We start from the raw sequence: 26,634 nt of genomic DNA, 5'->3' as shown, positions 1-26,634 counted from the left end.
AAGTTCCAGCCCTGTGATCATGCCTTGGCCTTTCTTGTGGCTAGCCCCCCTCCTATGGCTCTTTAGGAGTCCCCAGCTCCCAGTCATTCCTTAGCATAGGAAAATGACCCTTATCCCTTGGGAGAATCCAAGGATTTTAGGAATTCTGCCAGGAACTTGGATGAAAATCAAATGTATGTTTTTATTATATCACAAGATCATATATTGGCATCTGTATTTTGTCCTAAGGAAGTCGAGTTAGAGGTTAATAGTTAGTTAGGGGTTAGTGACTTGCCCTAGATTACAATACCAGCAAGTGGCAAAATCCATATCCTAACTGAGGGCTTCACTGTGGTATGTGACTCCGTTTTTCTGCCCTGTATTCAGAAATGCCTATGTGTGTTATTCTTAGGTAGGTCTCAAGCACAAGTAGGCAGCAGAGCAAGAGAAAAGAGAGGAGGTAGGGGGAGAGAGAAAAGAAGTGTTCATGAGTATGGGCAGAAGAGTGAAAGCACTAATTTAAAAAAAAATAAAAAAAAAACAAACAAACAGAAAAGGCACAAAGTAACTCCAGGCCTCTACCTCCCATCTCATGGGTAAAACAGACAAGCAAGCAAACAAACAAAAAACTCTGAAATTGCAGCATTGTGTGTAATGACTACTTGGAGAAATTATAACCTGCCTCACAGTTTTGAATAGAAGGAAAAAATTAAAAATGGAAGTTGAGGTACACTGCCCCTCTTACTATTCTGGTACCTCAGAGTGAACCAGATCTATTGGGACAGATTGGTGAATCCTTTTACTTAACTTATGGTAGATTCGCTGCTCAGGGGAGCTCCAGAGTGGGGAGAGAGCTGTGAACATGCTACTGGAACAAGCTCACAGAGAAAAAATAAGATTGCTAGACTGTGAACTCCATCAAGACAGGACCCAGATTTTGTTCCATTTTGTGTCTTCAGGCCTGACGGGATTCCGGTGTACGGTATCGCATGCAGCCCATGTCTGTGGGAAACAGTGAGAAGCAGGGTGTGTGGGTGTAGGAAATTTCATGAGTATGAAAGATATTTATGTTATATTTATATCATGTCCTAAATATTTAGATATTTATGACATTTATGTCATGTACTAAGTAGTATCTGATTCAAATTTCTCCCAAATATTAATATTTTGAATTATTATTTTTAGACATTAATTTTCTGACTAAAAATAAATTTTCTTTCTGAAGATTGTATGCTCATAACAGGAAGTAGCAAATAACTTGCAATTTTATACATGAGGAAGGGGTATGATATTTGACTGTTACAAATTAGAACTCAGAGTTAAAGATACAAAGCAGGAATATTTATTCGCTGCATCTGAAGAAAGGGATGATGTTAGGAACATTTGGTTCATGAAAATTTGAATCTGGTACACAGTGATCATGATGATAGGTTCTCCCTTTATGCTGTGCTCCAGGGCACTACCTCAGTCACTCTATGAAGAAGGTACATTTTTTTTCATAATAACGAAACAAATACGATAACAGTTGAAGTGCCTTGATTAATAATCCTTTCCAGAAAAGGTTAGAGCTGTTATTTTATTCATGTGTTTATACAGTTATTTCTCATTCATTAATGTACCCAAAAAATTAATACTCGGGCATTGTACTTCCTTTTTTTTTTTTTTTTGCGGTACTGGGGATCAAACTCAGGGCCTCGTGCTTACGAGGCAAGCACTCTGCCCGCTGAGCTATCTTCCCAACCCTGGCATTGTGCTTCTTACTGAGGCAAATGAGAAGACAGCGACATCCTTCTCTTCAAAGAGCCCAGACCTTAATAAAGAAAATGCAGAGATAAAGTAAATTTATGCAGCACAGTGTGGTGAAGTCTATATCAGGGTGTCCCCGAGCTTTTAATTCGGTCTCAGAGTGATGCGTTGAGACTGAAAAGGACTTCATGGAGGAGAGGGTGACTGAGGTATCCACTGGCAGGTGACTCAGCCTTTGCAGGCAGAAGTAAGGAACACTTTTCCCAATGGGGATACATGTGCAAAACCAGGAAGGAATGAGAACACAGAGAAGTGGGCTTGCTGAGCATGGAGGACCCAGCAGAGGAGGGGGACCCATCTCCATGCTGATTTTCTGTTCCTAAGTCGTGGCTGCGATGGGGTCGGAATGGGGTGGTGTGGGTATCAGGGAGTGACAGCTGGAGGATGGCCGTTGTGAGCCTCAGACTGGCCTCCCAAGGCGTGTTCTGTGCTTGCTTCACTGACCAGAATCTGAGGTAGCAAATGAGTTTGTCTAGCAACATAAATTAACTTCCAGATTATTTAAAATTTCCTTCAAGAAGTACTAGATAGCTCCACTGTCCTAAATTTTTGGTTCAATCATTCTTGCATATCATGCAAAATTTTTCCTTTTTAAAATACTGTAACCAACTTTTTGTTTTTGTGTTTGCAGTGCCAGGGATCAAACCAATAGCCTCTGATAGTCAAAAGATGTTGCCACAATTGAGTCTGGGTCAGGAGATACAGATACATATATGTCAATCTTCAGTAATCTTCTCATAGGCCAGGAAGTGATAAAGTTAATTATGATGTGCAGCTCTTCTCTAAGTCAAATAAGGATTAAATCTAAGCTATGCCCTTTCTATCTTATTTGGAAATTGTGTGATTTTAGGAAATTGTTATAAAGTGGAGTGAGTAAAGAAAAGGCTTTGTGATAATCGATACTAGTTATTATCATTTAGTTGAAGGTTTTTTAAGTGAGAAAGTAAAACTTCCTAAAATTCCATAAATCTTTTTTTTTTTTTTTTTTTTGTCTTAACCTATTTTGACTAATTACTTAAAAACAGTTCCTGGATTCCCTTTATCTTTTTGTTAAGGAAAGAAAAAGTAATAGCATTAAGTGGAATAAATGTTAACACATAAATAATCACTAAGAATTACATAAAGTGGATAGAAGGTAGCAAGCATCTCCTGCATTGACATCTTCACAACTTAATTGGAAATTATAAATCTTAGATTTTTTTTAAAAAGAAATCATTTATCATCAAAATTCTAAGGTTAAAATGGAATATAGTATAATTTATCACTGTATCTCTCTTGAAGTATTGCCCTTTTCTTACTCGCTGCGTTTCATAACCACATTGGGTGTGGAATTTTTGTGGCAAATCGAGTTTATAACTGTCAGGATGGATTTTTTTTTTTTTTTTTTTTTTTTTTTTTTTTTTTTTTTGGTCTAGCTCTTTTCCTGTGTGTTTTGTTGCCAATGCACCACCTACTGGTAAATCAAGGAATTAGCAATTTTCTCTCAGAATTAGTACTTGTCTCTGACCCAAGGCTGTTGTCCAATAGGACTTTCTACAGGATGGCAATATTCTCTATCTGTACTGTGCTCAAGGTAGCCACCAGCTACATGTGGCAATTGAGCACTTGAAATATAACTAGTGCACCTAAGGAATTCATTTTGACTTTTGATCTAGTTTTAGATTTTTTAAATTTGAATTTCAATAGACTTATGTGACTATATTTGTGGCTACCACATTGCACAGTACAGTTCCAGTCTCTTTTGGAGAAAGAAGAAAGGTAGAAATAGTGAGAAGTTTTGGGAAACTCACTGCAACTTTGTATTGATTAACCACAATCCTAATTCACTTGAATTGTTGTCATTCAGGAGCTGTTACCATTTTGGAGAGTTGTAACCAGGTCTTCATATTTCTGTTGATGGGGTATCATTTGGAAATACTGCATTTGATCCCATATCTCCTTCCCCAGGCAATTGATTTCAGGTTTTGTTTGGTGTGTTTGGTTGATTGGATTGTTTTGAGTTTCATTCTTTGCTCTTGGGAAGAAATCCTTGATCTACTGTCTAGTAGACAGAGGAAAACTTTAAAATGGTAAAATATATCCCATTACCATTTCTTCTCATTAAAAATCAAGGCAAAGTTAAGGGAACAAGCACTTCTGTGCCTTGTAAATCGTTCTTGGAGAGATTTTGTCATTTTCCTTGTGCAGGTTTCATGTGTGAAAGTCAGCATCAGAACTACGGGGAGTCCCCTTCCCAATCAGAAATGGAAGAAATGCATTGGAGAACAGTGCCAATGGGTTTTAAATAAACAGATTGACCTGCATCAGCAGGCAAACATCTATTCGAATAGGATGTAGCTACTAATTATGATTCTGAGCAAGCTCAAAGATAGTCGTTATGTAACTTTTTGAAGGAAAATAAAAATATATAGAAGAAAGGTCATTTTACATTTGGCCAACTGCAATTTAATAGAATTTGGTTTCAGTAATTACATTCTAGTCGTTTTCCATTTTCTCAGGTAGCATTGCTTGATGTTTGATCATTTAGCATTTTCAGGGTATGTGTTGCCCACAAAGAGAAATTTATTTGGGAACATCATAAATCAATTATGCTTTCAGCAATAGGAACAAACTGGAGGTTTGGTTGTGGTTGAACGTAGCATTTCACGATGGTCACATGGGTCACAGACCTTATCTTTCATGTTTCCATGGTAACTTCAGTGGATTACTTGAGTGACAGCAGAAGTTTTAGATTTCATCATGTAAGTCCTTTCGTTTTTAGTTATAACACATGCCAGCATATTACTGCTTACATCCAAAACCATTCTGTATGTAACAAAATCTGGTAATTACCTTAAGAAACATTTGTGGAGTTATTTGAAAGTAATGCTTACACTAGCTCATGTGCATGGGACAACATTTTACACAACAGGCTAAAGCAATTGGTCACTTTTAAGGTAACAGTGGTGGCTAAATTTTCAAATTCTTGTACGGTCAGGTTTTTAAGTACAAGTTAGAATAAGTAGTGGGGGATATTTTTTGCGTGTGGTATGAGTTTAAGGTTTTGTTTAAAACAGGCTGTTTCCCCTTTATGTGGCAACAGAAAGCCGCTCCCTTAGGAGAAGCTGCTTATGACGGCTGAACAGGATGAAGGTCCTGTTTTAATGCAGGACTCCTGGTTCAGTTGGAGCATTTGCACACAGCTGATGTTCCATCCGTAATCACTCGCTGCCACATGGAAATCAAAGGGCCAGACACAGCCTTCTTTTCTCCTAAATGTTATTTCCGTACGAACATTAGATGTATTAATTTGTTTTCTATGGTATCAGGAAAGGGTGGATGTCTGTGATTAATTAGTCTGTCACCAGAGAGAATACTGCAGTGAAAAAGGAAATATTTCCCAAGATGATTGATGAAATAAGTCTCTAATGAGCAGAATTACTTCACTAAGTATGAAATTTGTATTATCACAACCACATGCTCTTTATATCATCATAACTTTTTAAAACATGTGCCAAATGATAGAAGTATTAGCATGATTTTTTCCCTATTGGTAAAATATGAAAAGACTATTTTTTATCAATTTTATTGAATATCTAATAAATTTTGAGTATCCGGAAATACCTTAAATTTCTGGAGAATTAAGTAAGACATAGTAAATATTATTCATAAATAAGTATGTAATTTAAATAGAATATGGAAATGTAAGAATAGTGGTGATCAATTTTCCTTTGTAAATGTTGAGGTAATATATAGACACAGATGTATTTTGAGTACTGTATTTAATTTGTCATTCTTTGTCATACTTTACCTAATAATGGTATATTGATAATAAAAGCAAAAGTGCCCACTAAGTGCCAGAAATTGTTCTGGGTGTTTTATGTATATTAATGTAGCTAACCCAGGGTAACCCTGTGAACAAGTATTATTATTATTATTATTATTATTATTGACAGCACAAGGGAGCCAGCAAAACCTGAGTTTGACTCTTAGCTCCACCTTTGCATGACATTGGAAAATCATTTTTCCATTCCTAGTTTTCTTTATCTGTGAGATGACACAGCACTTAACTTCCATAGGCTTATTGTAGAAAATAAATGATGGTTCTAGGGTTAGCTCTCTGGCACATAATAGACACTTAAGAAATTTAGCCCTCATTATTTAAGTAAGTAATAACTATGAGGAAGAGATTCAGTCCTTAATTTTATAAAATATACTTTCCTACATAGTATCCTGTGAGATCTCTGAGGACTGAAAGTAAAACAGTAGGAATTTCATAAATGTTGAGTGGGAAAATAAAAACACAAAATTTGCCTAAGTACTCTAAGTATGCCAGCGATGAAATAAATTGTAAATTATTGCTCAGGTTAAAAGCATTAGCATTATCTGGCAAATCTGTCAGCAAAAATTAAATTACCTTAAAGAGAAAGTCATTAGTCTCTTCTTGGAGAATTTCCTACCAGAGGCTTAAGAGCAACAGGTCACTCTGGGCTGACAAGAGATGTGTCTGCAAGGGTGCAGATCATGTTAGCAGTTTCCAACAGAGGAGGTTTGTTCTTTCCCTACTCTTGGTAGGTAGGGACAGTGATGCCTGTTTTCATGACGAGTTATAATTCATTTGTCAACCCTACCACTAGTGGTATATGAAAACAAGTCTTAAAAGTGTTTTTATTGCTAACAGCATACATATTTATGTATAACTATTTTAAATCATTAGTGAGAAATCATAAAAACTTACGCATTTTGTTTTTGTTATAATTAAAAAAAATTTTTTAAATGCCTCTTTTACCCAGAAGGCCATGTTCCTCTGTTTCTGCTGGCTCATAAAAAGCCAGCTGTTGTGAGGATAATGGTGTTGATGGTGGTCAGTGGTGGTGATGATAATGGTGATGATGGTGGTAGTTGTGAAATGAGATCAAAAACCTGGAGTAAAATTTTGATTATTTTCCCCAAATCTTAAAATGGGACTTTGGACTTCTAACTATGACTTTAAGACTGCTTTTTTCCCATTAAAACAGAAGTTTAACATTGTAAATCAGGAGATGTGGATTTGGTTTGTTTGAGGGCAAACGATGCCTCTTTATTGATGAAATTAAACTATGTTTCCTCAGTTTCACATTCTTGCCCCATTAAGTTTACTTTATTTAAACAAGAAGATTTTTTCCCTAAGAATTAAAAGGTTAACAGTTAAACTAGTAAGCTCTAATATGTCTGTATTAACATTGTTAAGTAGAGGATGATTCATTTTGACCATCTTTATTCAACTGTTATTTGGTGGGAATCCAATTTTGCTTCTCTGTATTTGTTCTTGTCCTTTCTGGTTTTCTTATCATCAGCAGGATGTCCTTCCAGAGCAAGGGTAAAGTTCTCACCTTCTGTGGGATGAAGTCATCCCATCTGTGTGTTGCACACAGATTTATTTCATGACCCTGAACAGCACCCTATATCCAGGCTTTATTTCTTCAGTAACCTCTTAGCTCTCGGCATCCTGGTTTGGGTAACTGACATTTATTTTCACTTTGATATCTGAACTACAGAGCCTACCAGTGGGATTCTTGCTGGGAGAGATGCCAGGCCACTTCTGGCAGACTCCATTGGAAGGCACCAAGTTGAGACAAAAAATTCTGAAAGCTGCCTGAATCTTTGCAGCAATCTCATGTCAACATGAACTAGATATGAGAAGCATTTTATTTGGGGATGGTGGGACTGAATAAATGTGGGTATTTGAAAACTTTGAAAGAATTGTCCATTTTCTCTTATCCCATGCATACTGTCTGCACCACCCCTACGGCATGCAGTCAGTCCTTCAGAATTGATGGACTCCAGATGGAATCACAATGTGAACTTGCTGGCCATGGCCAGACTGCCCTTGACCTCATGCATTTCTCTAGCCCCATGTTCACCAGGAAGAATCTGTGGAATAATGAGGCCATCAACCAAATCCACAGGCCGGAAAAATCCATCAAACATTAACTTCAAAGACTAGATCATAATTTGAAAAATGCAATGTAAACAGGGAAAAAAGAGAAGGGGTGATCGTAAGCTGCTAGCAATTAGGCACTAATTAGATTCTTGAGTTTCGTAGCTGCTGCACTTAGCAATGCACTTCCATCAAATGTATAGAGAGTCCACAGACTGATGGTCCTTAGTGAAATTGATCATGATTTGCAGGCTGACTTCTACTAAACATGTATCATAAATATATCCAGATCTAGGCAGCTCATTGAATTTCTCAATTTCATTTATAGTTAACTAGTCCAATTAAGTAGAAAGCAGACAGTATGTCTCTCTGGTTCATCAGTGTATCCATGCCTGGTGCATAATAATTGTGCAGGAAAACCAGACAGTATTGAATAAATTAATTTTTTTCAGTTAATACCCCTGGAATCTGTCTGTTTCAGGCACTATGGAAATGACTTTATTTTTGTTTATTTTATCAAGTGGAAAGTATTTACATCAAGAGAATTTAGTAGTGTTTTCTTCGAAGATTAGTTCTTCCAGCCTAGCAATATAAATGCAAAACAGATAATGAAGTAGACGGGTAGTTGAGAAGCCTTCAAGATTTGTTGATAGAAGACACTCCTACCATCAAGACAGATGGGCATTTCACTACATAAGTTTCTTTTTACTTGCAGAGCCTCCCAAAGTCACCGTGATGCCTAAGAATCAGTCTTTCACAGGAGGGTCTGAGGTCTCCATCATGTGTTCTGCAACAGGTTATCCGAAACCAAAGATTGCCTGGACCTTTAATGATATGTTTATTGTGGGTTCACACAGGTACTGGGTTTGTATCATGTTCCTTGTTTTTATTGAGTGAGAAAAATTGATGAAATTTCTGGATCAAGAGAATCTAACCAAATCCCTAATATTAAAGAAGGTTTAATAAAAATCCACAGCTTTACATTTTATGAATAGACTTGGAAATGTCAAAGTATAATACAAACGATAACTTTATAGAGCTTGAAGTTATTAAGGCTTTAATTCAATAGCTAGAACAAGTGCTTTTCAATACTTGAAATTGTACACATAACACCATAACACTTGGTTTAACATGAGTCATTGAAATGGACTAAGAAAATTTCCGTGGGGGAAAGTATCATATAGTTTTAACAGATCTACTACAGGAATTGTCCTGGGTTTTAGTTGGGGGTGATACACAGAATACAGAAGAGCTCTATTACAGTGTATGCAGGCATTCTTGGTAAGTACTTCCACTTTTGCCATACTGCATTGAGAGGTATTTTATTCTCCTAGATACTTCTTAAAGACATTGGATCCTTTTGTGCTCATATGGTAATAAGCATGTGGAACATAAGCAAGAGTTTCCAGCCATGGGCTTCCATTACTGTGGGTTTGGCATGAGATGGAGTAGGTATGATCTAGCAGGCTGAGCTGGAGTCTATTCCTGGACTCATCATGCACACTCCCTGAGTGACAGGAGACTTTGCATCTCTTAGGTTTTCCTTTTGAAGAACCATTGAGCATGGTAATTCATCATAAGAAGCAAAATTGCCTGGGCACAAATTCTAGTACCTTCCTTCAGTAACTCTTGACTTTGGCCAAGTTATGTAACCTCTTTGCTCATCTCTAAAATGGAGACACTAATATTACCTAACTTACTGGGTTGTGAGAATAATTGAAAATGATGTTAATAATTGTAAAGCTCTTACAGCAATGCTTGGCCCGTGACCCATATATTATGTGCTAGTAGTAGTAGTATAACGTCTCTGCTTGTTGAAATGGTGGTGTTAATCATTTCTGCAAATAGCACCAAAATAGAAGTCTAAAACATTTTTAAATATTTGACTGGGAGGTGTTATAATATCTTGATACTAATATTTTGGTATTTTCAATTTTATTTGCTTTTTACTTTTTATACACAGGTATAGGATGACCTCAGAAGGTACCTTATTTATCAAAAATGCAGTTCCTAAAGATGCAGGGATCTATGGTTGCCTGGCAAGTAATTCAGCAGGAACAGATAAACAGACTTCCACTCTCAGCTACATTGGCAAGTATAATCAGTTTAAAAGGCAATTAGAATAGGATGAATATCTTTCAACAATGTAAAAATACCTTCCTAAAAATTAATATTAGGAATAAGTTATACCTAATATTATAATTTATTATTCATTTCACATACTGATTAAAGCAAATATGATAATTAATTCAAGTTAAAAGTTCAAGAGATGAATAACTTTATTAGTCAACAGAAATTAAAGGGGCTTCCAGATCATGAGAGTTCCAGATCATCCACAGAATTCTATTCTTCCAAAGTTCACTTATTCTTGGCACCATATCACTTTCAAATTAATAAAATTCCATTTCCTTTCTAGTTTACCTCAACCTTCATTTTTTATTTTTAATTTACATTCAAAACTGTAAGCCAGGTGTGGTGGTGCATGCCTGTAATTCCAATGGCTTGGGAGGTTGAGGCAGGAGAATCACATTCAAAGCCAGTCTCAGCAACTTAGTGAGACCCTGTCTCAAAAATAAAAAAAATAAAAAGTGTTGGGAATGTGGCTCAGTGGTTAAACCCCTGGGTTTGGTCCCTGGCACCACCACCCCAAAAGTGTAACTTACCACTTTCACTTTTCTTCTATAATTTCTCCCCTCCAAACTGACACATTTATTGAAGGTCGACTTTGTGACAATTATTTGATAGAATATTTCTATTTAATGAGGTTTTTATAATTAAATAAAAGATACAAGCTTCGTATGCTCAGTGTCAGGCTGTAAAGGTGAATAACTAACAAGCACATCCATCAGTTTCCTCACTTCCTCCACCTCACTCACAGTAAGATAGTAACACTGACAGTGCAGAGGAATAAGTGTCAAAAGTGTCCTTAGTATTGAAACTGAGGACCTGGGAGGAAATGATCTCCTTTATAGAGATGAGGAAGGTACATGGTAGGTTTGCAAAGGAAGATGGGCTCAGGCTTAGAAATGGTCACAGAATACCTGGGTGGGAAGGGAATAAACAGAGGGGAATGTAGAATAAGTGACTGACACAGAATTCTATATTGCAGAAACAGATTTTGATTCATTCACCTAGAAACCAAAATATTCGACACATTTATTTAACAGATTAAGCACCCAGAGTACTCAAAAATGCTGTGCTGGAGACTGGCGTGTAACATAGAGGAATGCTGTAGTACCTTGCCTTTCGAGAGCTTGCATGATAGGAGTGGATATATAAAGAAATTTAACAAAACACACGGACGAATGCCACCATGGGAAGTTGGCAGAGGGAAGAGTAATTCTGGCTGGGGAATTTGCAAAGATTTCTCAAAGGAGACAGGATTTAAGCCCAGTCTGGAAGAATGAGTGGGATTTGAAGAACTGTGGCAAAGGGCATTTCAAGAAGAGGAAACAGCAAAGGCAGGAAGATGGAGAGTAGGTTGTGTTTGGGCTGCCAGTGCAGATCTGTGTGAGGAAGGGCGATGGGTGCTAAGGTTAAAATGGAAGCTGAGCGCCAGTGTATGATTTTTGAAAGCCAAACTATGGAATCGCTGAAAGTATTCTAGTAGTAGAGGAGTGACATGTTCTTTGAGAAGTTAGCTCTTACTTGTATTTAAATCTATGTCCATTAAAGTTAGGAAATCCTACACTGTCTAGTTAAGAGAAAATATGTGAGTGAACTAGCACTTTTATCAACAGGGTGAAACAAACAAACCTAAGGAAAGAAATGTAAAGTATATTACCCAACATCTGTATATAAGCATCACAGGAAAACGTAGAGACAAAACTGAGAGACTGTACTTATAGATGCAAACTTCAGTCTTGGATGCAAGTTCTATCTTGATAATTAGACATGGATATCCTTACAAATGCATAGAAAAAGTTATTAACAAATTCATCTGCAATTGTATTATCTTCAGATCTTACTTGAGCCATGTCAGTCTTTTGCCTTTATTTTTATTGCAATTATCCTTCTGTCCCTTTAGTATTATTGCTCTAAGAAGTATTCAGCTTTCCAAGCCTTTTCTTTTCTTAAATACCTTTTCTTTATAAAGACCTTTCAAATCATTTCCTGAATTTTTGAACTTTATTCTATAATAATTATTTTTAGGCATTACTTTGCCTAATATCCTTTTTTTAACCCTAATAAATGATCTTTTCAAAATACACATATGTATGCACATGCTTAAGAGTTTCTTTCTGCTTGTTAACATTGAAAGAGCCACATGCATTTAAATACTGTTCATTTTTTTAATTGATTCATTTAGCAAACATAAGCAAGGTCCATGTGGTATTGGGCTAGTTGTTAACTATTCAAATGCTCTTTTTTTTTTTGTTTGTTTTATTTTGTTTTTTTTTTTCCAGAAGTCCCAAAGTTGATTGTCATTCAGAGTGAGCTCTTGGTTGCCCTTGGGGATACAACAGTTATGGAATGCAAAACCTCCGGTGTGCCTCCACCTCAAGTTAAGTGGTTCAAAGGTACATTTCTTAAGCATGTTCATGTCTGGTTCACTTAGTTTTTTTTTTTTTTTTTTTTAATGATTTGTTAAAAATTTGTTTTGGTGTGTGACATAGCAGCCCCATAAAATGTGTTTATGATCTCACTAGAGACAATAGTTCAAAATTCTGAACTCTGAATTTCAGGATTTGACATCTGGTATGGATTACAGGACTGTGAAAATCAAAGCAGGAAAAGTCTGCCTTTGCTAATCCAGCTGAACATTCTCTTTGTTAGTTTAGGATTGTTTCCTGTAGAAAATTGTCCAAGAATACTCAGTTAACATTTAAAATAACTTCACTGATTTTAGTGCTCTTTTCTTAGAGATGCTAGCCTTACTACTGAGTTTTCTAGATTCTCAAGGATGGTTTGTATAAAGTGCTCACCTAAAGACACATGTTCAAGTTTATATACAATTTTTTTTTTGAGCTGTGCTTACTTCTTTTTTTTTAATTTTTGTTTTATTGTAAACAAATGGGATACATGTTGTTTGTCTGTTTGTACATGGGTTAAAGGCATACCATTTGTATAATCATAAATTTACATATGGTAATGTTGTTTGATTCATTCTATTATTTTTTCCCTTCCCCCCTCCCCTCCCATATATACAATTTAAAGACGAAAGTATGTACCATTCAGCTTCCTCATGCTTGGTAGATGCTTATATCAAGGACAGAAATGATCTGTTTACATTTGTAATTTAAAGACTACACCTCGGTGGTTCTATAGTAACATGACGATAATGTGCCACTTGGCCTTAGTGGGAAGACACTTGGCTCCTGGTCCAAGCTCAGATGCTGACAGCTGATATCTGTAAAATCCCTTGCTTCTGCTTTTGTCTCAGTTCTTCCAATTTATGAGAAAAAGAAAGAAAAAAAAAATCCTGCAAACACCCTAACAGGAAGGTTGCTAGGATTATTGAGATGCTGTTTGCAAAATATTTTTTAATCTGCAGATGAAAAATGCTAAATAGTACAAAGCACTATTGTTATGATTCTGTTTGTCAAATCATGGACATTCCCATAGCAACAGGTTGATGTCATAATCACAAAATTATGAATTCACCTCGGGTTCAAACTCATGGGGAACATGAGGTGAAAAAGAAAGGCTTTATGTGGAAAACAAATATTTTAAAATAATATAAAGCAAAATGAGGAGGGCAACCTGGAAATGATGCCATTTTCATGATTTTCTATGTTAAAAGATTAGTAGTCTTCATGTTGTTCCTGATAAGAAGGCATTTCTGGATTTGCCTCTTAATCAGGTTTATTTAAGTTAACATAAACTAATTTTACTAATTTAAAACATTTAAATCTTTGAATTATCAATGAAATGGATATCAATTTCAAATACCCAATATAATTAAATAGATCCAGAAAATATGTTAGGGAGACAGATTTTTAAATGTGATTCAGTAGTTTTATGATGAAAATAAAAATTTTCATCAACATAGTAATAGGATGGGCTGACTTCTCTGCCTGTATATAGTAGAATCACACAGAAAGTCTTTTATTCTCCAAAACTAGGGCTACTGTCCTGAAAAACTTGTTTTCATGTCTCTTTTGGTCCCACAAATGACTTGGAAACTAAAGGAGGAGGTAGGGAGCCAGGCAGCCACCACATGGAAGATTCTGGAATTCACCGATTAGTTTCTTCTCTAAGCCTTAGATATATTAGTCCAGTGGGTCCAGTAAATAACATTCCATTTCCCTGTCCAAGTGATGAGCCAACAGGGTTAGAATATGGGCATTAGATACTGATAGATCATATTGGAAGACAAGTTCCCAATGCTCATTAACAATTGGCAGAGTTTCCCTGAGCTTCAGGATCAAGCCAGCTTATCCTCCCAGACACAGGCAGGCAATTCACTGCACAAATGAGAATCAGGGATACAATTAAAAACAAATAAAAGGATATTTGTGGTAAAATATCTTTAAAAAATTAGATTTATTCATCCAAATTGGTAGTACTTAAAATGTAGTTTGAAATCTCTAGGGGTTTCTCACGATTTTTTCAAGGGATCCTCAAGATCAAAACTAGTTTCATAATAATGTTAGGATGTTACTTGTCTTTTTCAATTCATTGTCTTTAGAGTGCATAGTGGAGGTTCTGGAGGCTGTGTGTGATATCCAATAACAGGAATGCAGAAGCAAATCTGAGCCCTCCGCTGTCTTCTATTACACTAGACCTTAGACATTATAGGAATTTGTAAAATTGTGAAACAAGGTCATTGTTCTTACTAAATTTCTCTTGTTTGGGAAATATATTATTTTTTCATAAATATGTTTGTGATATTAAAATATCATGAATTTATTACAAAATAAGTTAATGCATATTTTTTTAAAAATATTGTTTTAGATGTTGATAGGCCTTTGTTTTGTTCATTTATTTATATGTGGTGCTGAGAATCAAACCCAGTGCCTCACACATGCTAGGCAAGTGCTCTACCACTGAGCCACAACTCGAGCCCCAATGCATGTTTTTAAATTTCTCAGTTTAATTTCTAAAATATTAAATGCAAATTAGCATAATCCACATTAACAACAGTTGATGAGAGTTCCCAGTAATTTTTAAGAGTAACGTAAGGGGTCTTGAGATACACATTTTTTATAACTACTTAATCATCTATTATTTGAATGGCTCTTATGCTGGGGATAATGATCTTTAGTCTTTATGTTCACAAAGACCAGGACTGAATTTAAATCTAGCCGAAAGCAAACCTTTCTCAGTCATAATGATTGTTAAATTATAGAACAGACTAGTAGGAACATTTATATATTTTTCAATGTATCTAATATTCTTCAATCTTATTTGATATTTAAACTAAATAATCCCTGTTTCATTTCCATTTGAAAGGTTCTGTATTTCTCTATGGCATCGTTTTTTTTTTTTTTTTTTTTTTTTTTTCCCCCCACCCCTCCCACCCCTCTTTACCCTCTATACAGTAGTTCCTTCCTCCATACTTGCCCCCCTCCCTAACCCTAATTCTAACCCTTCCCTCCCCCCCATTATGTGTCAACCTCCACTTATTAGCGATATCATTCGTCCTTTGGCTTTTTGAGATTGGCTTATCTCACTTAGCATGATATTCTCCAATTTCATCCATTTGCCTGCAAATGTCATAATTTTATCATTCTTTATGGCTGAGTAATATTCCATAGTATATATATACCACAGTTTCTTTATCCACTCATCAATTGAAGGGCATCTAGGTTGGTTCCACAGTCTGGCTATTGTGAATTGAGCAGCTATGAACATTGATGTGGCTGTATTTCTGTAGTATGCAGATTTTAAGTCCTTTGGGTATAGGCCAAGGAGTGGGATAGCTGGGTCATCTTATTTGATATTTAAACTAAATAATCTCTGTTTCATTTCCATTTGAAAGGTTCTGTATTTCTCTATGGCATCGTTTTTTAAAAAATATTTTTTAATTGTTGATGAACCTTTATTTTATTCATTTATTTACATGCAGTACTGAGAATTGAACCCAGTGCTTCACACATGTTAGGCAAGTGCTCTACCACTGAGCCACAACCCCAGTCCTCTCTATGACATCTTAATAATTTGAGAACTATTTTTTTAAGTGGAAATTAAGAAAGGAGAGACTGTCAAATTGTGATCACAATTCAAACGAGTGTTTTCCAATTTATATTTTGTTTCATGGCTAGTATTCTTTGTATTTATTTTTTAATTTTTTGCTATTCTTTTTAGTTATACATAACAGTAGAATGTATTTTGACATACCATATGTACATGGGGTATAACTTCCTATTTTTGTGGTTATCCTGCTTGTGTATTCATATATGAACATAGGAAAGTGATGTCCAGTTCATTCTACTGTCTTTCTCGTTCCTATCTCCCCTTCCTTCCCCCACATTCTGCCCTGTTCAATCCGTGAAATCCCCCCACCCCATTGTGAGTCAACATCCACATATCAGAGAGAACATTCTACCTTTGGTTTTTGGGGATGCTATTTCACTTAGCATGATTCATGACTAGTATTCTTTAGACATTTTTATTTTGAAAAAGGGCTACTAGCAACAGGTCTGTATTTTCATCCCCTGATGAATGTTATGTCCTCAGAAATATAGGGGAAAAGTAAATTCCAAAAGCCTAAATGCATTTAGTCCAAACATTTTAATACTTAATGACCAGCAGGGTCACATTGTATCTTCCTTTGGTGGGAGGAAAGTTTATGTCAACATCATCTGCTTTTATTTATGAAAATTTCCCAGAGGCACACAGACACAGCTTTAGTTGCTTCTATCATTCTTGAGTGGTATGTAGTAGCAAGCTTAAAAGGATGATTGGGGGTTTAAAATACTGGAATGCTGGAAAATACTTCATTTTTGGCACTGATGGTTGGTTGCTAATGCAATTTTTTTTTTTTTTTTAATTTAGACCTTCTTTGACCTCCCCTCCTCAGATAATTTTATAAACAAGGAGAGAACTGGCTGTTTGTTGTCCTGAGTCTGTTGATTGGTGCTGTTTTTTAGTGTCCTAGAGAATGACTAGCTCCTGGGCTCTCTTCGCAAACAGTTATTCCTACGATCTTCTTTGTTCTTTTTGCAAGAAGAAGAAATATTTCTATGGTTTTCGGACCCAGGGCCCGTGGCTGGTTTGTGACATTTTGAAGGGTACCTTTTCAGACGTGACATCTGGCTGTGTCATGAAACCCTAAGAGCAATGGCCCTCAAACCTTCTGGGTGTTTTTAGGGCCCTCACATATTTTATATCATTCTTTACAAAATAAAAAAGATGTAGACATTGGACCTGTGATAAATATCTAGTACCATGTACTCTTTTATGATGCTAGTTATCCTGATTAATTTCATTCTTTGGAGAGGAGACTTCCTGGAAGAAGGGAAGCATAAGAAGTTTAACCTAAATTATAGTCTAGTTGGCTTCAAATGAAGAGGTTCTTGATGGGGATTGAGGAACTATAGGGGCAAATGGCATGTGGCACATGGCAGAACCCAGAAATAACTGGTTTCGTGGTCCATTTTGTTTCGACACTGAGCTCTAATTCAATATGTGGTTCTGCCTCCCACACTTTAGTTCCCTACCTGGACTTCCCAGCCCCGTATCTCCTACATCTAGATTTTTAATGAATACTACAGATTTCAGTTGAGGCGTCTTGGGAGATTAAGATAACAAAACCCCTCTGACCTTTTTCATCCTTTCTTTTCTCCCAGAAGTTTTTCCCAAACCTCTCCAGCCAGCTGGGGTCCCTTCCTCCCCAGGCCTCCTTAGAATTTTCTCAGCAGCTCATGATTCTCAAGGACAAAATCTAACCAATAGCACTCAGCAAAACAAAAAACTGTGCCTTAGCCAAACTAAGATGCCTGTAGACTCTCAGGCATTTCCTGAGTAACTGAAATGCATCCTGCCACAAAGATGGTGGAAATGTCTTTCAGCCCCCATTGTCCTGGTCCCTTGTTACCATTACAGCTGCCGGAGTTTCCCAGGTCCCCAGCATAAGTCAAGCCGTTCATTCTTATTTAGGTACTTATATAGATATAAGTAGGAAGTATTTGTATATAGTTCATTTCAGGACCTGATTTTAGACTCTCCAGTGTCTATGTTGTGCAAACCAACTTGCATTTTGCATTTAGAAACTTTGCAATGTACTTTATTCAGAAGTTTTGAAATCAAACCAATAGCTGAGTAAACTTTGTAAGTACTTCAGTGTTTAATGTTCTCCCCTTTGTTTTGACTTAGGAGATCTTGAGTTAAGGCCCTCAACATTCCTCATTATTGACCCTCTCTTGGGACTTTTGAAGATTCAAGAAACACAAGATCTGGATGCTGGCGATTATACATGTGTAGCCATCAATGATGCTGGAAGAGCAACTGGCAAAATCACCCTGGATGTTGGCTGTAAGCATCTGGATCTAATAGACAAATTTGTTTTGAAGTTGATCTATGTTCAATAAGTTTTAAACAGTTTGGTAGAAACATTTGTCAGAATGGCTAAATCAGAGTGTGCATTTCAGATTATTGATGGGATTATGGCAGTTAACATTCACTCGGTGCTTTCTGTGTTCCATTCATTGAATCGAGAACTTTTTATGCTGTATCCCATTAAATCCTCACGCAACCCAAAGAGAAAGATGCCATAATTATGTCTATGTCTATTATAATAGATTAAGGATACTGAAACTTGTAAACATCTTGATCAGGCTGACAGAGCTAGGGAGAGGCTGAGCCAGGATATTCGGACTCAAGTTACCTGACTTCAGAGACTCTAGACTCTAGAGTCTATTTAATGCCATTTTTCTATCTGGAGTCATTCATTCTGCCATCAGATTCCTAAGTATTAACATCTGGAGACCAGAAATTAGGCTTTGGCCCTGGACCATAATTTGGAAATGTTGATGACAGGAAGGTAGCAGATGGTCCTTTACCTTATTATTATTTTTTAATTCACTGGCAATTACTCCCAGTGTATTAAAAAAAAAGTACTAACTACAAATAAATGTCAATCACAATGTAAAGGATACAATGTGTGCATGACAACTGTCTTTGAGTTACTCAAGAACTTTAGTTTTTCTTCCTTCTTTGTCTGTTGCACGTTTTTTTAAAAAAATTCTACACAGTGTGGAAAATTTGAAATAAAACAGAACTCGTTTTGCATGGAAAAGAACCTGGCAACTTAATTTTAGCAGATAATGAAGCTTTTGCATCTCTTAAAACTTATAAAATATGACATTTCATCGCATTGTATGTTCAATTATGTGTAGTATGTATAATGATTTTCATGCCAAAACATTTTTTTTAGACATAAGTTAGGAAAGTGCATTTAAAAAAAAAAAATTTTAGTTCTATTATCTTCAGTCTTTAAATGAAAGGCCCTCAATGCTTGATATTTTACTTCATGCAAACTAAAATTTTTCCTCCATGGATTTTTTAATGATACCCTGCCCTGGGACTGTCTGGTGATTGAACAGTCTTTATTCTTGGTGATTATACCTTTGGGGAAGAATCAGTAAAGTTGGAAATGACCATAAAGGCCATAGTAGGATCTCCCCAGGGCACTGCAAGATGTGTTTTAATATGACTAACCTCTGGGATTATTAAGAGAAATACCTTAGAAACAAGATTGGAATTCCATATAGACATGGAATTTCAAGAAGTATGATTGCAGCATTTCAGGTGTAACATTTTCTAGTTCCTCTTCTCCTTCCTTCCTGCACAAATATTTCATGTATACCAAACATTTTTTTTTAACAATTTTCTAACTCTAGAAGAATGGACAAACAGCCTCAGTCATCATTCCCAATAAAAAGTTAATGACATCCTTACTCTCTTCAAAGTCTGTAGAAGGTCTGAGAATCTTACACATGCCTCTTTACTTACTTACTGCCTTCTTGATCATCTTTTCACCTTCTGGATTTCCCAGGTTCTCTCCTGTCCAGTGATCCACCATGTCAGGGACTGGGCTACCTGTGCTGGGGTGGCTTGTGTTGAGTTAGGAGACATCCCAACCAGTATTTCATACTTATGCTTCATTCTGTAAACTGAACTAAACTTTCTTTTATCTTCATTCCTATTCAACATCCTCAGTCTCCTTGATCCTTTCTAAAACAATGGGCTTTTCAAATTTTATTCCTGTAATTATCCTGATAGCTCCATTAGCATAAACTTTGTTATTTGCTTACTGTAACCTTGACCATTGCTAGCCCAGTAACTTAGTACTAAAGTTGGCACCATTCATGTTTCTCTTCTACCTTAACTCTCCTTACTCACCATTAGATCCTTCTCAGTGTAGCTTATAGAGGTTGATTAGACCTCGTCCCATCTTATGGGGCTATTATTTCTATATTCAGGAAATTGAGGATGTACTTGCCAAGAACACACAAACCCCAGCAGTAGCAATGATGTGGTTTCCACTGTAAGGTCAAAAGGCAAACATACTACCCACCAAAACCTCTCTCACAGTTCACATAGTGGTTAAGAGAATGGAGCTTGGGAGGCTGAGGCAGGAGTGTGAGTTCAAAGCCAGCCTCAGTAACTTAGTGAGGCCCTGAGCAACTTAGCAAGACCCTGTCTCAAAATAAAAATATAAATAAATAAGAAGTGCCGAAAGGGCCAGAAATGTGACTCAGTGGGTTCATTCTGGGATTCAATCCCTGGTATTAAAAAAAAAAAGAAAAAAAAGCACTCTGAAGAGAGAATGGTCATTTGCCTATCTTTCCTTATCTATAAAACAAAGATATAATAACCACCGTACAGGTGAGTTAGATGAAATGAAGCGTCTTTACCCATGTTCTCTCACATTGCAGTCATTGCTGCTGAAGCTGCCTGGGCAACACATAGGCATGAATAGGAACTTCATCAGTAAAGAAGTGGTCATTTTGATCCTCTGAGATGTAAAAATAGTATAGAAATACCTAGGTGATAGTGGCACAGTATTTCAGATTAAGCATTGGACTTTTAATCTGAAAGTCACTGTTTCAACTTGACTTCTTTTTAGAAGGCGCTTGAGGAAAGCTAAGTGTGAAGCTTAGTAGTGCATAAAATTATTCATTAGAATTCCAAAACTATTGGGCATAAATTTAAGTAGTAGTGTGTGACTTCAGAAGAAAAACATGCTTTTATCCATATCATGTAGCTATTTGGACTTTTGGATTGTTTTTGTAGGCCTGTTACCTCACGCCAATAATACTAGATTAAAAAGAAATAAAAACTTTAATATTATTCATAAATTCTATCTTCTTATAAGAAGTCACCCTTTTTCCTATTTCTCATTATCATGACTTTAAGTCATGGACATGTCAGGTCAGCAGGGAAAGTTACCCATGTTTTTTACCCTTGGTAAGCAGGGGCAGTGCATTGTGAAGTCATTTGGAAGGAAAGAGGATTGGCTACATCAAACGAAAAGCTGGCCTGGCAGCAGATTGATTTCTAGCATTCCACACCACACAGGGTTTAGTCTTAGATTGTGGTTTTGTGTTTTGTGGTTTGGTAGAACCAAAGCAATGTGTCTAGTCATTTTAGGAAAGAGAATCTCAGACTGACATGATTCCAGAGTTGCTGTAGAGGGAACTAGAATAATTTTAAGGAGGGATTTTTAGAGCAAGGTGACCAATCTGTTTTTGATTATCGTATTTTCAATATACTGTGTGCACACAGCTGTATCTGTGTGTGACATCTAAAGGAGCTGGCACACACATGTTTTGGGGACCACAGAGGATCACACATTATACTAAAGGTCTATCTGAAGAAACTAAATAGAAATCAACAGCAGATGCAGTAAACTCCAGAACTAAGATTTAGTAAATTAATTATGTAATATTATAATCAATGAAAATTTATATTTGGATGACTAGTGTGTGCGAAATGGTGATTAAAGATTGTCTCTTTTAACAACATAAGATAGGAAATGTTATTATTCCCCCTTTTGGGGAAACTTAAGTTGGGGGAGATAAATCGATTTTCTAAGTTTATAGACCTAGCAATAGTGGGACTGTCCTTGGAAACCCCTGAGTGGTCTCTGAAGCCGTGAGTAACACAGCCTCCTCTGGACAAGCGCTGCCTACTGTAGGCCTCCTGCTGTTCATTAATCTGTCTACCATTCCCCCAGTGTAACTCACTGGAGGCTGCGCTGGAGACCTCAGGAGTGGGAAATAATGAAGAGTCGTCTTCACTGACTCCCTAGTCGCTTCATTTTTCGATGCTCTTGGCTGACGCTATCTCTGCTGCTTACTTGGTGCCTGGTCTTCTCATTTGCCTTGTTTTCTGATGCCAGTGCCCAGCTTCCCTCGTTTGTGCTTATCTTGTGCCTCATGCTGTTCCCAAAGCTGCCTCAAAGTGGAAGACTTCTCTGTCTCGACTGAGTTTTGTGGTACAGCTTGACCCTTGCATATCTTTTTTTCATTCCAGATTTTTTTTTTTTTCTTATTTTGGAACATTCTAGTTTGTCTCCCTATTTGTGGATGCCAGTGGACTAATGTGTCAGTAAACTGGGCTTCCCCGCCAACTACTTAGTTGATCCCAGGCTTCTGTGTTTTTTTTTTTTGGTGTGTTTTTTTTTTTTTTTTTTTTTTTGCTATTTTGGAATTTATTTTCTGTCCACCACTATATTTACCTGCTCGATCTCCAAGCCTAACACATTTTGAGACCTTCAGACTTTAGCCTTCATAGTTTAGAGAAAACTCCCTGCTCTAAAGTAAATTAACTTAGTATTAGAAACTTGGGATAAGCAAGCAATGAGCTACTTCATAAATCATGTTTGAATTTTGCGTATTATTTTAAAAGTCAAATTCCTAAATACATGGGTTAAGAAAAATTTAAACTCAGATACACCACTTCTTTTTATAAAAACATCTTATTCAGTTGTGGTATTTAATTGAAATTTGTTTAGATTCAATAAACAAACAAGAAGCCTTCTGAAATTGTCATGTTTCCTTCAAAAAAAATGAAAGATCAAATGTACTGGGTCGAAGTTGTCATCATATATATGCACAGATACACAAGAGCACACACACAGAGACTGGATTTTTGCCAAAAAGTTTTTTTCATACTGATTCAGTAATACATTCACAAATATCTATCTAATGTCCACAGTACTATGCTAGTTGTTGATTAAAGGTAAAAAATGGTTGCAAATGTCAATTTTCTAGGGAAAAAAATAAACATCCAGTCTAATGGTAGGCTAAATATGCAGATGCTGTAAGAAGAGTAGAGAGCAAGTTTGTCTGAAACTTGAGGAAGAAATCATGTCCCTGGTAAGAGATGGCATCACAGAGCCGGGTCCTTTTGAACTGGATTAAAGGATTGTCTATATTTTAGTAGCTGGAGATCAACAGCAGACATTACACTTGAGGTGGATGATAATAAATCAGCCACCAGTACCAGAAAGTTCAGGACTGTTTGGAGACTAAAAAGTGCTGGTTGACCAGGAGGTAGGATTTGTGAAGGGAAATAAAGGGCTATGAGTCTGTGGTGTTAGAGGAGATTCTTTCATTCATGCTAAGAAGGCACTAGTGCTGCTTGGGAGACAGAGACATCCAGGCCCCAGAAGCCCCATGAGAAGGAAAGGAGTGACCAGTACAACCGTTTTCATGAAACAGAATGACTCCGAGCAGTTACTAGAACCCAGAGAGGAAGGTAGGCTGATAAAATGACAAAGGATTGTGGTTCTCTAGTTGGAACTGGATTTTAATCCTGTCTCGGTCTTTCAACTCTGTGTGACACTGACCCAATTAACTAGGTTCAATTCCTTCATCTCTAAAAATAAGAGTAAAAAGTAGTACCTTTTACTAATAGTAGGAGGAAAATTCCACAGAGATATCTTGAAGATTGAATGAAATAATTGATGGACAGCACTTAACAAAATCCCTGGCTCTGAAAGTGATAGTTACCATCATTTCTATCCAGGATTTAACCTTGCCTTTTTCAAGAACCCATTGCCTAAGGCACCTCTTCTTAGAATCCTCCTGAGCTGGTTTCTTCCCCTGCCTGCTATCATGCCCTTTGTATTCCTCTTTGCCTGAGGCCTCAAAACATGATTCATCAGTTTCTGGGCCACACTGAAAGCCTCATGCTTTGTTCTCACCCTTGGTGCCCCCCTTATTGCATTCTGCATTTTACAAGGTGTGCCTCTGATGTTTTTCTGTCTCTTCCTCTCGATTTTTGCAGTTACCTGGATTATGTGGCCTTTTCCTGTAATTTTACAATTTCTGAATTATTTCTCAATTTTTAAGATGTTAAGCACTTGCTATTCTGCCTTTTTCAAATGCTCTCTTCTGTGACCTTAATTTGTATTACTGATTCTTAAATTTCTCTAACTCAAGTATATGAGATATATGAAACAAGAATATGATAGTGGACAAGAATGTAATTTAGAAGGAAATACCATTAACTTGTCAGATAGTGATTAGTAAAGAAAACCTCTGGTATACCTCAAGTTCATTTAAAATTCAGCCAAAGGGAGTAAATTTTGGAAAATATTGAAAATCTCTCATTACAAGATTCATTTATTTACAAGAAAGTCTTAAAGTTTGGGCAGTGTAACATAAACTTAAAATTGAAAATGAAGTGCTAAAATGAAAGATTATCTTTGTATAAGGTGATCTGGATCTCAATTCTCTATATTGTTTATTGCTTTAAGGAAATAATTGAACTTCTTGTTATCTCCATTCATTTATAAAGCAAATGAATTTTTATATCAGATAGCAAAGCTATTTTATATCAGACAGGCTTAATTATAGGGTAAATTTACAATATTTTATAAATGATTTGATTGAAATTCAGTCTGTTGACAATAAAGTTTATATTTAATGTACTCACATACTATAACAATGACTTTTGTCGTTTGTTTTTAATATCTTCCAGCACCTCCAGTTTTCATACAAGAGCCTGCTGATGTGTCTACAGAAATTGGCTCAAATGTGACATTACCTTGTTATGTTCAGGGTTATCCAGAACCAAGGATCAAGTGGCGGAGACTGGACAACATGCCAATTTTCTCAAGACCTTTTTCAGTTAGTTCCATCAGCCAACTAAGAACAGGAGCTCTCTTTATTTTAAGTAGGTTAAAGGAAATATATTTTATACAAATAAGTATGTTTCTATCTCATCAATTGGTTAGACTATACTTGTTCTGGTTATAATATTTACAAGATTATATTCATCGCCCTATTTAAAGTCTTCCCTATGCTTACAAAATAAAAACCACACCCTCTAAGATTTCAGCTTCAGCCTCTGACCCACCCAACAACCTGAAGTTAAGTAGCCCCCACCCTGATTGCCCCTGATACTGTCTTTAATTACAAATGTTTTGTAACACTGTTACTATCTTGAAAAAATTCATGTATTTCTTCTACCTACATAATGAAAATTATTCTAATATTCAACATGTAGTACAAAAGAAAAATAAGGAAGAGTAACCCATATTAAAGCGATATGTGTGTCAGTAGGTAAATGCTCTGGCAGTGTCCACATGATATTCATGCTTATGTCACCATGAATTTAACAGCTCAAATGCAGACTGTTACAGGGTATGGGTGACTCCCAAACTTCAAGCTAGTAAAGTGATTTTCTTCAATGATGAACAATTTTTGTTGAAGTTCTCTTTCTTCTACTTAAACAGAATCAGGTTCATGTAATCGTAAGACCAAATCTATGAATTTCCAGTGGAACTGTTAAAATTCCTGTGGGACTTGAGATAATTGTTCTTTTGTGCATATGCCTCATGTTCTGCCTCTCTAGTGTTTGCCTACCAAATGCAAGTAGACTCTGCCAATGTCTAGGCCAACTAAAACAGTCTCCTCTGCAGACTTTTCAATTGCCCCCAATCAATATTGCTGTAAGCTCTAATTGGTGGAGCAACTTTCCGTTCGTTGAGCAGACCTTGATGTTTTCAAGCCATGCTTTTGCATTAGGTTTGGAGTGTCCTTTCTCTGTTCCCTCCACTCTTTGTGGAATAGCTCAGGTGTTACCTTTGATGTGCATCTTTCTCTACATCTCCCACATACAGTCACGCACTCCTATGTGTGTCCACGGCTCCTTGTTGGAAACTCATTGAGCACTTGGGGTGATTGCTGATTCCTCTCTGTGTCTCCTCCCTCAGAATGGGAACTAGCAGACAGCAGTACCATACATCTCTGCCACAGGTCTCAGCACTGTGCCTGTCACACAGTTAAGGCTTCAGAAATGGTACTGAATGAATAAATGAGTTCTTCTTTTTAGACTTATGGGCAAGCGATAAAGGAACCTATATTTGTGAGGCTGAAAACCAGTTTGGAAAGATCCAGTCGCAGACAACGATTACAGTGACCGGACTTGGTAAGATCAATTAAATGTCTAGACACCACTCTCCAAAACTATCAGACTTCCTTCACTACATCTTTTGCCTGTGCCACTTTTTATTGTTTTAAAACTAGAGAAAGACCTGATGACTCGACTGGAATTTTGTCCACTACTCCATTTCATAGACTATTGAGAACAGCAAGTTCCTTAAAGATTATCTGTTCCAAGCTCCTCATCTTCCATTTTATATTTAAATAAATTGGTTCAAATCTAATTGTGAACACACACACACACACACACACATGCACACACACTAGAGTGGTGGAGTTCTTTTCTGCTTACCTCACATTTATCATTCTAGTCCATGTAGAATTATATGCGTGTATGATATGAAGTAAGAACAGAATGTACTTCATTTCCAAATGGTGAGACATTTGATTCAATATCATTTATTGAATTTTCTCTTTCCACTGATTAAAATGCATACCCATTTGATCATATGCTGAGTTTGTATTCCTGTATCTATTCTGTAGAATAATTTTTTGCCTCAACACTACATTGTTTAATAGCATGTAATGTGATTTTTGATGTCAGTGCATTTTCTCATTGATAACCTTTTATAATTTTTCTTCATTTGTCTGTGTATACCTAAATTT

At 36.5% G+C, this 26,634-nt stretch overlaps 1 protein-coding gene across 1 annotated transcript in view; it reads left to right on the top strand.

The window, feature by feature from the left end:
- Positions 1-26,634, top strand: part of HMCN1 (hemicentin 1) — a 410,617-nt gene that overhangs the window by 192,136 nt on the left and 191,847 nt on the right. The window contains exons 12-17 of the mRNA XM_079108039.1: positions 8,400-8,541; positions 9,648-9,775; positions 12,091-12,204; positions 17,945-18,103; positions 24,563-24,757; positions 25,919-26,014. Of these exons, the coding sequence (XP_078964165.1) occupies positions 8,400-8,541; positions 9,648-9,775; positions 12,091-12,204; positions 17,945-18,103; positions 24,563-24,757; positions 25,919-26,014 (834 nt within the window). The remainder of the gene's footprint in view (positions 1-8,399; positions 8,542-9,647; positions 9,776-12,090; positions 12,205-17,944; positions 18,104-24,562; positions 24,758-25,918; positions 26,015-26,634) is intronic.

Source organism: Sciurus vulgaris (genome assembly GCF_902686455.1).
Source record: "Sciurus vulgaris genome assembly, chromosome: 12".
NCBI classification, from domain to species: Eukaryota; Metazoa; Chordata; class Mammalia; order Rodentia; family Sciuridae; genus Sciurus; species Sciurus vulgaris.
Note: the sequence above shows the minus strand (reverse complement) of the source record. Positions and strands in the feature narration are given on the sequence as shown.